Here is a 13,835-nt window from a genome sequence, read left to right as displayed (position 1 = left end):
AACCCTAATATACTTGGCATCTGCAGGTAGATGCTGCCTCACGGTCAACATGCCCAAAACTGAGGTTCCTGTCTTCCTTTGTCAACCATGCTCCTCTTGCATTTCCTGGCTCTTAACTTCTTTCTCTGCCTCACTTACCCCTATACCCATTGGTCACTGAGGACTATAAATTCTACTTCATAAATGAAATGCACCAAATCCATCACCTTCCCATACCCATTGCCAGTGTTTTATTTCAGGTCTTCAATATTTCTTGCTCAAATTAATACAAAAAAAATCTCTCACTGATTTTTCCACTTCAGCTCACCTGCCCCTAATTCATCCTGCCATGGTGGCCATAATTCTGTCCTATGAAGATGATCATGTGACCCCCTTCCTTTGATGCCTCGCATTGCACACAGGAGAAAACACAAATTCCATGAAGCTCACACAAGCCTCTTTAGACTCTGGCCCCTGCCTCCCTCTGCAACATGCCCTTGCTCACACCGTACACACACCAGGAACCCTGAACCATTAACAGTTCCCCAAAGATCCACGCTCTCTGTGCTGCTGTCTCCTTTCACGGAGTGTCCATTTGTCCAGCATCTCTCTCCCAGTGCTTTTTTCCTCCTCATTTTTTAAGACTGAGTATCTACTCCATGACACCTTCCCTGATCACCCCACCCCAACCCGGTCTCCACTAGGTCCCTTCCTGGGTGTTCTTTGGGCTTCCCTCTGCATTATCAAACTGTACTGTGATGTTCTGTTCATTTGTTCATCCCACGAAGCCCTGCACCAGGACCATTTTCACACACCTATGAAGTCAGCATGGCACCAACCACGTTGCCAGGTAAAAGTCAAATTCTAATAAATGTTTTAGGAAAGAACAAATGGATATTACACCCTTTGTTATATTTTATTGCTTTCACCTGGTATCATTAGTATCGAAGTGGTGTGTTTGCATTTCATTTTGTATTTATAATTTCTTTTTGTTGTGGTATGTATTAAAGAAATGATCCAGAGAGCTTGATTAAATCAATCACAACTTCATGGAATTATAGCATTTCCAACAGAGAGGTGCTAAAATTATAGCAGGCAATATAAAAAAAGTCAAAATTCTAAGAATTACCTCTGATATAAATATTTTTTAAATGAAATACTCCAAACTGGGCTGGGTGACTTGGCAAATATATAATCACATTCTCACAACCACCTTATGATCACAGTCGCTTTCTTGTCAGTAATTTCATTATGACACTTGTGAAACTTGGATATTTTGTTTATTGGAGGCAGGTTTATTATTGTGAGGGAGATTAAAAACTAACCGAAGAACTTAATGCTGCTTTACAGAGTCTATTTAATTTAGACCCATAGTTGATATGACAGTTATTTAGCAAGATGGCTTGGCGAGTCTGCTTAGAAGTGTAAAACACCAAATTTTGCCTAACCAAATTTGAAGACCTGGAAAAATAATACATCTAAGAGAGAATGGGGGAGGAGTTACCAGCATAGTAAATATAATTAGTAGAAGAAAGGAGAAGAACAAAACCCTTTTTACCCCATTTATTAGATACCAATATTTCAGCAACCACTTCTTCACAATGAATAAAAACAGAATTGGTAATATGCGACTCTGAGCAAAGCTATTTTATATGTATATATACATAAGTACATGTATACCCACATATATACACATATACATGCATACATATATATACACAGGGACATTACATGAATAAACTAGAAAAAATGCTTGGTGTGGATGTGAAAATCTAATATTTATTCCTTACCTGAACCTGAGAAATTGTCTAAAGACCCGTCTGCTGTCGTTGAAGCTGTTTCACTGCTGCTCATTGGCTCTGTTTTAACTACAAAAATAAACAACACACATCGATATTGAATTAATAGTTATTTGTAAAGACATGGAAGAGAAGATATAACGTTCAGAGTAATGACAAGAAAATCATTTCAAAAACATTTTCCCTAACTAACATAAATCATAAGCATAAATAGACTCCTTTTAAAAAACATTCACGTATTAAGTTCTTTCCCCTTAGGAAACAATCTATTGTCACAAGTTACCCTTTAAAAGCAGCACTTTAAAAGTAATTAAATTCATCATTGCTTTACATATTTACTGAATTACTTATTGATAAATAAATTATCTCTCAAAATCCACATGATGTGATATAAAATCATTTCCTGGGGTTGTGGAAAAATCTGTTACTTGGTCAGAGTCAAAATGATAGAACAGAAAGATGTGGGGAAGTAGGAAGTAAGTGGGTGTCGCCACAGCAGCAGGTCTTCCTGATGCTCAAGGGCAGGGTCCCCCCTACCACACACACACACCTTCTGGGTTCTCCAGCATGGCTAAAAAACCGAGGGCTCGATTTAATGCGCCATCATTACCACCCAGCCATATCTGACTGCCAGTTCATCGATATTTCACATATGCTTCGTACCAAAAACATACTGAATCTAAATGAAGCAGAAACAAAGTTTTCTATTTCAAAACAGTATTGATAGCAGACAGTTTGTGAAATACATACATGATCTTTGGTCAAGTCCCTTTGTGCTGTGAGATAACTTTTAGATTTATGCTATAGATTCTCTAAAGCAATCCACTCCCCTGATATGGTGACTGTTATTGTTCCCCTACCAAACAGACAAGCCAACAACTTCAGCACATCTGCCTTTGTTCTCTCTAGTTTTACATTTTTTTTTTAATGAAGAAGTAGCATCGCTGTTTTCCTTAGAAACTACTGGTGAAGTGCCATCATCAGAATTTGCCTACCCTGCTTTGTGGAAGGTATTCATTTCTTAGTAACAGATTTTCAGAAAGAATGCAGTAATATTTTAAGGGATAGCTAAAAATCATTAACATGCTTCCTAAAACAAAGGCTCCCACGAGAGAATATTTGGGGAGGCCTCTCTTATAAAGCAAATTCATTTTGAAATGGGAAAAGAGGATGGAGAAAATGCAGCTTTTCCTTCTCTCAACATCACCAATCTGTTATAAACGCCAGGGAAAAGACAAATTCACATAACTCCTGGATCTTCAAATATTCTCCTAATGCATGAGTAGTTTAAAAATAAGCATTATAAATAGATGCATCAGATAGTCACTTTTTAAACAAATAATTATTCAGATGGCTTCTAAACAAGCTTCCGAAAACAACAACAACAGTGAAACTAATGGAAATCACTCTGCTGGATTGTTTTAATGCAGACCAAACAATGGTGTAACTAAAGTTGTAACTGAAGTTTTCACTTTTCTGCCAGTTGTTTTGGGTTTAGAAGTCTTTGTTGATGCTAAAAATTCTGACATAAGCCCGTATTTCCCTTCTCTCTCCATGACACCAGACAACCTAATGATTTTGCTTTTCATCACCGTTAAACTGCCATCATTTCAGGAAAAGCAGTATTCCATTGCTAGCACACAGCTTCTAAGTTTCTCACTTAGCTGTCCACATCACACCTCACTTCCTTAAAAAAACACACACAAAAAAACCCAATATAATGCCCCATACACATAAAGCGATCGTTCTATTTCACTCTCTGCCAGACAGATCACCACTAAGATTCTGAAGTCAGAATCAAATACAACATACTAAGCAAAAGATTAGAATTAGATGCCATGGAAACAGGTCCTGTAAAGTGCCTACTATGTGTCAATTATTGATAGACATTATAATTCATCCTTTTAAACAACTCTACGAATAGTTCTCCGAATAGACAAACTCCCTAGTCAGTATTGTCTTCTTGTTTCCCATGCACACGTTAAAACCAAAGGGGTTAGGAAGTCACCCAAAGACCCACAGTAAGGGGCAGAAATAAGATTTAATTTGGGATGTTTTTGGCTCCAAGGCCCATGACTAAAGCTTGAAGAAATGGTAATAAGTGGGACTTTCCAATAGTACAAGCTACTCCACAACAAGGCTGCTGGGGCACAGTGCCACACACTGGGGATAGGGTGGAAAGTGAAGTCCCTGCCCTCCTACGGTCTCAGGTCTCCTAGCCTAGTGAACTTGCTGGAAATTCTCACGTAGAACTTCCATGCCCAACTGTCAGGAAAAGATGTGAAGAAAAAATTGTTCCACTGCATGAGATGTCAATCAAGATTACTTCCAAGTCTTTGTCAAATCTAAGGGCTATGATTCAACAGATCCTGTAGATGCAACTACTTTGTGAAAGCTTGACTACACCAAAACCACTCCTATTTCTGTACCCCTAAAATTGACACCAGCTATTCTCCATATGATTAGCTTAATCGAATGTAGCCTTCACTCCCAAGAGGCACATTCAATTATACTTGAAATCCATTAAAACTAGGCAAAAAGATTAGAAAGGAAAGGAAGAGGATACTTTTCTTGTAGGCCCCAATAACACTGCTTTTCACCATTGTTCAAACATACGCATCTATACACTACGGAATAAAGACTCCCTTTTCCCAACGAACCCAGTTTTTTAAAAGGCTCACTGTTGAAGAGAAGAGGATGTACATAAAATAACCACCAGGATATTCATGATTTTATCAGGTACTGTAATTGAATACTTTGATCACCAGGGACCTGATGCTAAAGACTGGTGATTTATTGTAATGTAAAATAGTTTCTGAATGAAAGCCAAAGAAACAGAGACTACTTCTGGCTTTATTGTAGCCAAACATACATCCACCAGAGAGTTAAAAAGACAAGGATGATCTCTGGCCACCACAATTTTATCCATCCCATTCCCACCAGCACCACCACATTTATAAATACACTGTAGATGACGTAATACAGCATCTCTCCAACGCTTTGAATTTAAAAACATACACTGAGTTTTCTTGGTCTTAGAGGTTTAAGGTACTGTAACATCTGAGAACAACTATCCCATCTAAGCCACCTATCTAAAAAGAAAAAACTATGAATGATCTGTTCACCTCTAAATAACTAGGATTAGTTTATCTCCACCATACTATTCATTATGTGACTCCAGTCTATTAGAAAACAGCAACTTTTGTTCTCTTTTGCCCCCACACGAGTCTCTTTTTCTACCATTCTAAGTTTCCAGTCTTCCTTCTGATCCTTAAAAATCTATTCATCCTTTACAAATATTCAAAAATTCCCTTTTATCCCTTAAATCTCCCTGTTCCTCCAACTCCTTCACTTGGCCATGCACTCCAGGCCTGAGCAATGCTAGGCAACTTGCTACTCTCTAGATATGAAATGATCTTCCCTCCACCAATGCCATTGAGTTTTGGTCTTGAAGTCAGAGAATCCAGTTACCTGCTATAAGACTTTCTAAAAGTGATTTAATCTTCTTGATCTTAATTATCTCCATATACAAATGTTTTAAAATTATATCTGTATTACAGGAATAAGAATTCATAAAAATGTACATAAAGTACCTGATATAAAGTAGGAGCTAAAACTATATTCATCATCATCATTAAAAGTAACAGTAGCAATATTCTCTGTCGGGCTGAATGCCTTCCTCCTTTCTCCTAGGGAGTAATACCAGGAACAATATATAACAGTCAAAAGCACCAGCTTTGGAACTATCAGTTGAATTTCAATCTAGCTTTGCATCTAACAGCATCAATCTGGAAGTTGGTCAACTTCTGTATGCCTCAGCTTCCTCATCTGTAAGTGTGGGTGAATACTCACTCAGGTGAGAATAAAAAAAGATAAATGCTTCTAAATCATTCCACACTGTGCTAGGTCCAGGGCCCATGCTTTTATAGTCACTCTATCACTACAGTGTCTCTTTATGACAAATCAGAGTCTTTCTTAAGATACAGATAACTGGGTCCAAATGTATCATGAACTTCACATTAAAGTTAAGCTTCCCCTTTAAAAGAAAGTTAGAAGAATCCGAAGTGAAGGGATGTGTCCAAGATCAGCCACGAGGCCACACTTCAAGAGAGCCAAGATTAAATCAAGGTAACTTGGAAATAACTCAAGAAGGCAGGACCAAATTGTGATTATATGAAGAAAACTTATGTTTCGGTCATTAAAAGGCAGTGTATACTTACTGAAGAAACAGGCTAATAGAAGGAGAATGGTTTACATGGCAATTGTGATCAATAATTCCAGGAGAAAATGTGGCCATCTTTTTCTGGCATTTTTTAGGGGAGGCTGGCCCATAAAAATGAGAAAACCATCTTCCTTCATCATACATTTCAGTGTGGATCTATCAGACCATTGGAGCTCGGTGACATTAGCTATCAAGATCATGCCACTAACCCATCATACCAAGATTCCATGCTTATCAAGCAACTTCTGGTTATACCTTGAAGGTTCCAGTCATACAGAAGACTTCTGCATCTGCAGGAGATGACAGACCATTCAGAAGAAACACATATTTCGTCCATTTGATTAGTTATATTTTTCACCATAAATTAAGTGGGCTGTTTTAATAAAGCAAGGTCACCCACAAAGGACAGTACTGCCTGCTGGACTAGGAGCCAGCCTGTGTGTTACAAATAATTCACGCCGCAACGCACAGGGAAGGCAGCAGCCTTGGTGAGCTGCAGGCCCTCCCCAGCAGCACCTAAGCTCATCTCACAACTTTTCTCAAACTGTTACAGGAAGCACAGCTTGTCTTTGCTTGGCACAAACTCAATCTTCCTTTTAGTTTTGTTTCCTACTATATTATGCAGGGACTTCAAAAACTCAGTTTACCATCCCTCTCCCACTCTTTATGATTCCTTCATCTCTTCTACTTCAACAAGACTTACCTTCATTCCATATTGGTTATTAAAATGTTCAGCTGCACCCATGCCTGGAATTGCATTACCTCCTTGAAATATCACCTTTTACCTCATTCATTCACTTAGTTGCTATTTCTCCTCATCAGAACAAGCCATCTTTCCAAATCCCTATCTATTCTCCCACTCCTGCTTCACAGCCTCCCTTGCCTCGCCTGAAACCCAGAGCCAGTCACGCCTAGCTCCCATCCTAGGATGCTGTGTGGTCTCATTTCTCCTAGCATCTTTTTTTGCCAAATTTTAATCTCAGGATGGGCAATCTCTCCTTGTTCACTGTTCTGCTGCTGTTTCAGATGGATGAGTATAGCAGAACAGGTGCCATACATGCTGGCCAAGTCCGCTTAATTGTATTCTGTCTTTATTCTTTTGAGTCACCCTGTTGCTTGCCAGACCCCCTTTTCCATCTCTTGACAACTGTCTGAAACAGTTCCCACTGAGTTTTTTCCATGTTCCTTAAGCTCCAGAGACATACCTCATCCTTCACCATCTTTGGCCCTTCCACACCAACTATTTCCCTTCCACACCAACTATTTTCTAAAGAATGTTGATGCTGCATTAAATCCTTCGTCTTCCTGCAACATTTCCCAGTTTTCCATGGATTAATTTCAATGAAAGTTTCCTTTCCTTGAGCAGGGTTTAACCTATTTTACCAAGGAGACTTTCCCAACTGCCCAGTTCAAACTCTTCTTAATCCTAACTTGCCTCAATTGTATAGAATGAGCCTTATTCCTTGACATTTTTTTTATCATTGTTCAATATAACATAGCAATAGTTCTCTTCTCCCCCATGTATTTCTTTTTCTCCAGGTTTTCTTCCTTTGACTACTCTGTGGTTCTAAAATTCCACTTCCTTCTTGTCTGCATTTTCTCTCACGATCATTTCTGTCCTGGCCACACTCTATAATTTCCACCACTCTAACATTTTACAAGTGTCTCTTTCTAATTTCACAGCCACTATCCTAATTACCTTCTGCCTATTCTCTTATGAAAGTTAGCAAATCGGACTTTCAGCCTCTACTCTCCCTGCTTTGGAAACAAATATTTATCTTTTCATAATTTAGATGTGCATGAGTCACTCCTGGCTCTGGGGTCTTCAGCAGGTTCTCTACTTTCTTCTGAATTAAGTTCCCAATCTCTAATCATGTATTTAAGGCCCCCCATACTCTGACACAGAACTTTTCTTATTTTCTTTGCTTTACTTTTCATTTTATTTCTTTCATACACTTTTTATTTGCATAACAAATATTAATTTGCAAGAATACAAGAGTACTGAAAAATACACAAACTCATCTAATTGTCCCAACTTTCCTGTGTGGCACTATTATCCCCATTTATAGATAAACAGCCATATATCCATACATTGGACATCATTTAAACCAACTGGCCTCCTAAGATGTTTAATGCTTCCTCGAATCTACAGCTTTGTGGTACCCTTCCCTCTGACATTGAATATTCTACAAATTTTACACGTGACTAAATCCCACAGTTTCTTCAAGGTTCAACTGAAATCCCACCTGTTTCCTTAAGTTTTCTCTGATCTAGTACTCAGGGGTGGTTTCTTATTCTTTGAACTATGCCTGTGTTTGTGACTCCTTTAGAATATATGTCCTCTTCTACCTCATTTTATATTGGCAAGTCTTATGCATTTCAATATATAATAAACTGCTTCATGACCTAAAAAGATCCTCTAAGACCAAAAAAACTCAGCTACATTTTTTTTTTTTTTTAGTTTACCTGATTGTATCTCTACAGGACTTAGCCCAATGTTTGGCTTGCAGTTGGAACTCAGTATTTATTGAGGGAATGGATAAAGATAAACTGACTTAAAAAACAGGTTACAACTGACTTCATACTACTAGGCACATTGCACAGGACAATTCAAAACACTGTTTATGCTAAAAACAAGGTGACAGTTCATTCCGCCCAAATCATCACTCAGTCTACTGATATGCAGGCTTTGCAAAGTGTCTCATTTACAGGACACGTGTCAGTTATGTTATTTTGAAAAGTGTACTATTTGGAGAAGACACATTAGCATAAACTGTCAATTACTGAAATTTTTGTATGTTTAGAGAGGATCCCGCCTGAATCAGTAAAAAGAAAGGTAAATAAATTACCATAAATTTGTAATAATTCATGGGACATGACCCACAAAGGCAAATGTTGGGTATTGCTGCAAATAAGCCTTAAAAGGACCCTCTATAAAGCAACACAATTATGCTGTAGAGGATTGCAAAAGCAAAACCATGTAATGTTATGTTAGGGGTTGGATTCAATGACAGTATCACTCACAGATTTAATGAGTCTCTTTCTCAAACCATGAAGCAGAAATAGAAATGTGTTTTCAGAAACTGTGTCAAATGATTTAAAAAGGGGCAGCGAGGGACATGTGAAGAGAATAAAATTGTTGCATAAAATATGAAAGTGGAAAAAAGCAACATTGCTAAATTTATATAGTTGACATCTCACTCTAAATGCATGATTGATTCAATATTACAAGTACCCATTTGATTATTTCTGCTTCATCTAAAAGTACATATATCCATGAACTAAATGTGTTTTCTTTAGTTAATTCCCATTTAGAAAACAAGACATTCTTTATGTTTGGATTGGCTATATAGCATATGATCATTATCTCTCCAAAAAGTAAAGTTAAGGTCATCCTCTTTATCTTAAAGGAGGGCAGGAAAAAACATTAGCTCTTCAATGGTACACCTGGTACAATCTTATGAAAACCAAATAAACACATCCAGACTAAACTTGAATTTAAGAGTATACATGGCCAAAAAGAAACATTAGTCTATTTCAAAACCTGCTATTCATGGAAAGTACAGCATATATCAACAGCAGCATGTGCAATTACTTACGGGGTGACCTACACTAATTTAAATTTTTTGTAAAAGAAATAATATATGGTAAATCACAACTGCTCCTTTGTAATGTCTGTTACAACTCCATGTTCCTTTTTGTTTTGCAACTCATTCTTCCACACTAGCTCAGTTTCCCAACACATGCAATCTGAGAAGATTACATGAGCCTCCATACTAATGCTCATCTCTCCCCCAATCCAATCTATCCTTGCAACTGCTGCCAGATTAACACCTAAAACACTTCCACCGTATCAGCCCCTTGTTCAAAATATTCAGTGGCTTCTCTACCGCCTCCAGGATGAAGTCCAAATTCCTTAGCTTACTATTCGGGGTCCTCCACAGTTTGGCTCCAACTGATCCTTCCGACCTTATCTACTATCAATTCCTTCTTCAGCTAAACTGGTCTCCTCACAGTCTCCCAAACTATCCTACCTTTGTTTGTATTGTTTCTTCATTTAGAATGCATTCCATCTCTTCTCCACCTATTCAAATTCTACCCATTTCCCAATACTCAGCTCAGATTCCATCTCCTCCTTGAAGCTGGGCCAGACCTTAGCAAGCTGAAGAGCTCTTTCTTCTGTACTCTGAGAGCACTTTTGTTCAGATCCATGGCTTCTAACCTTCTTGAGAATGAAGCCCTCTAACACCAAAACATTTCAGAACCCAAAGCGTATGACAAAAACCTACTGTGATTTTGTAGATAAAAAATGTGTATTTTAATAAACATAACAGAATGTCCATATGTGAAAGAGTTAAATATATATGTGGCCTGTTAATTTCCTCACCCTACAGACAAACCTTTTGAATTTGTGGACCTTTGGTACTTGCCCTCCAACTACTGAGGAAGTGTAAGCCACAGGCTGAAAATCCTAGTCTCCATAATTTATTTGGTATATTACCTTTTAGTTTTTATAAATGTTTAAAAAGTCTTAGCTTCCTTAACCAGCCTGTGAGCTCCTTAAGACAGGTGTCACAGTCATCATAAAAGAGAGAGATAAATATCTAAATTAAATATTTTGTTTGAAAATCACAGAATTGCAATTCAGAACATATACAGAGAGCAGGATGGTCTTCAGTATGTCCTAAGAACAAAGAGAAGGAGGTTTTATTAGAAAGAGAAATGTTACATTTTGTTTTGAAAAGCTCATTGGCACTAGAGAAGCTTTGGGAGGCTGCCAACCTCTGACTGGTGACTGGTGGCAGTAGGTAAAATTAGTCATGGAGTCATGGCAGGTTGTCTCACTAGTTACTAGGTAAACTGGTTTGAAGGTTACAGCAGGCCATTTCAGCAGCTGGGCTTGAAGAAAATTCAGCTCTTGGAGCTGGTGCTATATTCGCCAAGTGCTTTCTCCCCCTACTCCTTCAACTGATTTAGTTGGTGCTATGGTTTGAGTATTTATTCCCTCCAAAACAAATTTTGAAACTTAATCCCCAATGTGTCAGTATTGAAAGGTGGGAACTTTAAAAGGTAACTGGATCACAAGTGTCCCACCCTCATGAATGTATTAATCCATTCGTGGAATAATGGGTTCATGGATTAATGGTTTATCAGGAGAGGGAAACTGGTGGGTTCATGGATTAATGGTTTATCAGGAGAGGGAAAATGGTTTATCAGGAGAAGAGGAAGAGGAACTTGAACTAGCATGTTAGCATGCTCCATGGCCTCCCCATGTGACACTCTGTGCCACCTTGGAACTCTACAGAGAGTCCCCACTAACAAGAAGGCCCTCACCAGATACAGGCCCTTGACCTTGGACTTAGCCTTCATAACTGTAAGAAATAAATTTCTTTTCTTTATAAATTATCTTGTTTCAAGTATTCTGTTATAAGCAACAGAAAATAAACTAGCACAGTTGGATATAACTAAAATGGCCCAATTGGCATAAATCAACTTTCACACAAGGGCAGTACCATATACCTCTTCATATTTCTTCTAGAATCTGGCAGAGTTTATTTGTATACAGTAAAAACTAAGTAAATATTAGATTCGTTTTTTCTCCAATATGATGCTATAAAATTTATCATACATTCAGGAAAGTTGGAAGAATTACACAGTGAACACCTATAAACCTATCACCTGGACTCTACAATTAGCGTGTTACTATATTTACTTTTCTGTGTCCATCCTTCAAAAAGCCATCTTATGTTTATTTTAAAGTAAGTTGCAGATATAATACACTTCCCCTAAACACTTCAGCATTCATATCATTAACTAGAGTCCATATTTATTTTTGACTCTTTTTAAAGTAAAATTTTTATATAATTAAATGTACAAATCTTAAATGTGTCATTTGATGACTTTCAACAGATACGTATTATATTCAGAAAGCAAAGTGAGACTGAAATATTTTTAGCTTATTATAATAATGGCAGCATGGCACAACAGTATGAAAAGATTGTACCAATAAAAAAATGCAGACAGCAATACAACGTTCTCAATTTATGACACAGGCAATATTAAAGTAGACTTTTAGAATGGCGGAGTAATAATTTTAAATGTAGTTTATAATTACTGAGCACCATGTACTATATGCCATCCATCGTGCTAAGCACTTTACAAGCAATAGGTTGTTTGCTCCTCATGGCAACTTTATATTTATTATTATTGTGTAATTTCACAGATGAGGAAACTGCAGCTTCAAATGTTAAATAAATAGTCCATGATCACACAGTTAGTTTCACGTTTCTTTAATTGCCATATCTTTTGTAAATCAGCCAAAAAGCCCAGTGTTTTCTGGATATGGTTTTATCATCCTTAATCATTCCTTTGATATAGATTTGGACAATCAGTGAATGGCACAGCAATAAGAAGGTCTAAGAATACCAGGGCACTGAATAAAAGTATATCAGTGTATGTTGCAAATTAGCGGGTGGTAAAATAAACTAGTGCATGAAGATCGGAAGCAGATGAGCTGGCTCGGACTCACAACCTCAACCATATCAATGTGGGAAAATGGCTTAGTTGCCTAAAAGGCAATCAATCTACTAAATGTACATCTCAGATCATATGTTTTCCCATCCTTCACCAACTCACAGGAGCACCCAGACATAAACCCTACCCACACTGAGTATTAATGGAACAAGTAATGACTAAGTACCTCAAGTACTCCAAATACCTGCAAAGGCCGTGCTTGATATATGCAGGATCCCAAAGGAGGAGAATATATCCTTTCCTCACCTGGACACAGTACAGTAGCCAGGCCCAGAAGATAGGTTTCTTTTTAAAAATAAAACATTATTTAATAATAGCTGCTATGTTTTGAGCATGTAGCAGATATCAGTAACTGCACTTAGTATTTTGGACAGACTAACTGTCATAGCACCTGTGATGAAGCGGCAATGCCATTCTACAGCAAAGAAGGCAGAGGCGCAGAAGTAACACACAATAATAGCCAGTGGACATTAAGCATTTTCTAGGAGGCAGATTCTGTTCTAAGCACTTTACCAACTCATCTAACAGTTGTAGCAACACTACAGGCATGTAGTATTATCATCTTCATTTTACAGACCAGGAAGCAGAGGCATAGAGCAGTTAAGTAAGTATTCATCATCACGCTTGGTAACTAGTACGTGGCAGAGCTTCAAACAGAGGCAGGCAGGCTTCAGGACTCTTTCTTGGCTCCCTGCTCTGTTCTCAACATGCTCATGTTAGTTGCTGTGAATAAACAGCAGAATTGTGGTTGTGTTTTTTTAGTTTAGGTAAGTCTGACTACAAAACTGCTCTCACAAGCATGCAATTCTTCCTGTATTTCTAATATTACTCATTTTCCACATTACTGTCTTTAAGGCAAGTATCAGATTTGTTCAGAAAAAGATAATAATATGTAAATAAGCGCATGATTGCAGATAAAATGCCTTCATTTCTTCTCACCTGGGGTCCCTTCTTAGTGCCCACTACCCCTTGAATACAGTTTCAAAATACTCCCTAAGTGCATTTCTAAAACACAAACCCAATCATATCACTTTCCAACTCACAAGCCTTCAGCTCCCACAGCTCCTGTACAGTTGAATCCAAATTCTTGAACTTCATATCTGGAGCCCTTCATCGTCATCTTTGGTGTCTAAACCCCATCTCTGTGCATGCTCCTCATCTTACACACACACACACACACAAACACACACACGCGTGCACATGTGCACACGCAAACACACACACGCTCACTCTTCTGCCATTCGGAATGTCTTCATCACAGCTATAAAGCTCAAGCTCTCTCTCTCTTCCTGGCATGGCAC

The 13,835-nt window shown here is 38.0% G+C and overlaps 1 protein-coding gene across 1 annotated transcript in view; it reads right to left on the bottom strand.

Moving 5' to 3' along the window:
- EYA1 (EYA transcriptional coactivator and phosphatase 1) overlaps window positions 1-13,835 on the bottom strand; it is a 335,724-nt gene that overhangs the window by 135,929 nt on the left and 185,960 nt on the right. The window contains exon 4 of the mRNA XM_030795255.1: window positions 1,770-1,847. Within this exon, the coding sequence (XP_030651115.1) occupies window positions 1,770-1,847 (78 nt within the window). The remainder of the gene's footprint in view (window positions 1-1,769; window positions 1,848-13,835) is intronic.

Source organism: Nomascus leucogenys, chromosome 16 (assembly GCF_006542625.1).
Source record: "Nomascus leucogenys isolate Asia chromosome 16, Asia_NLE_v1, whole genome shotgun sequence".
Taxonomy (NCBI): domain Eukaryota; kingdom Metazoa; phylum Chordata; class Mammalia; order Primates; family Hylobatidae; genus Nomascus; species Nomascus leucogenys.
The sequence above is the reverse complement of the archived record's forward strand: the minus strand, read 5'-3'. Positions and strand labels throughout refer to the sequence as shown.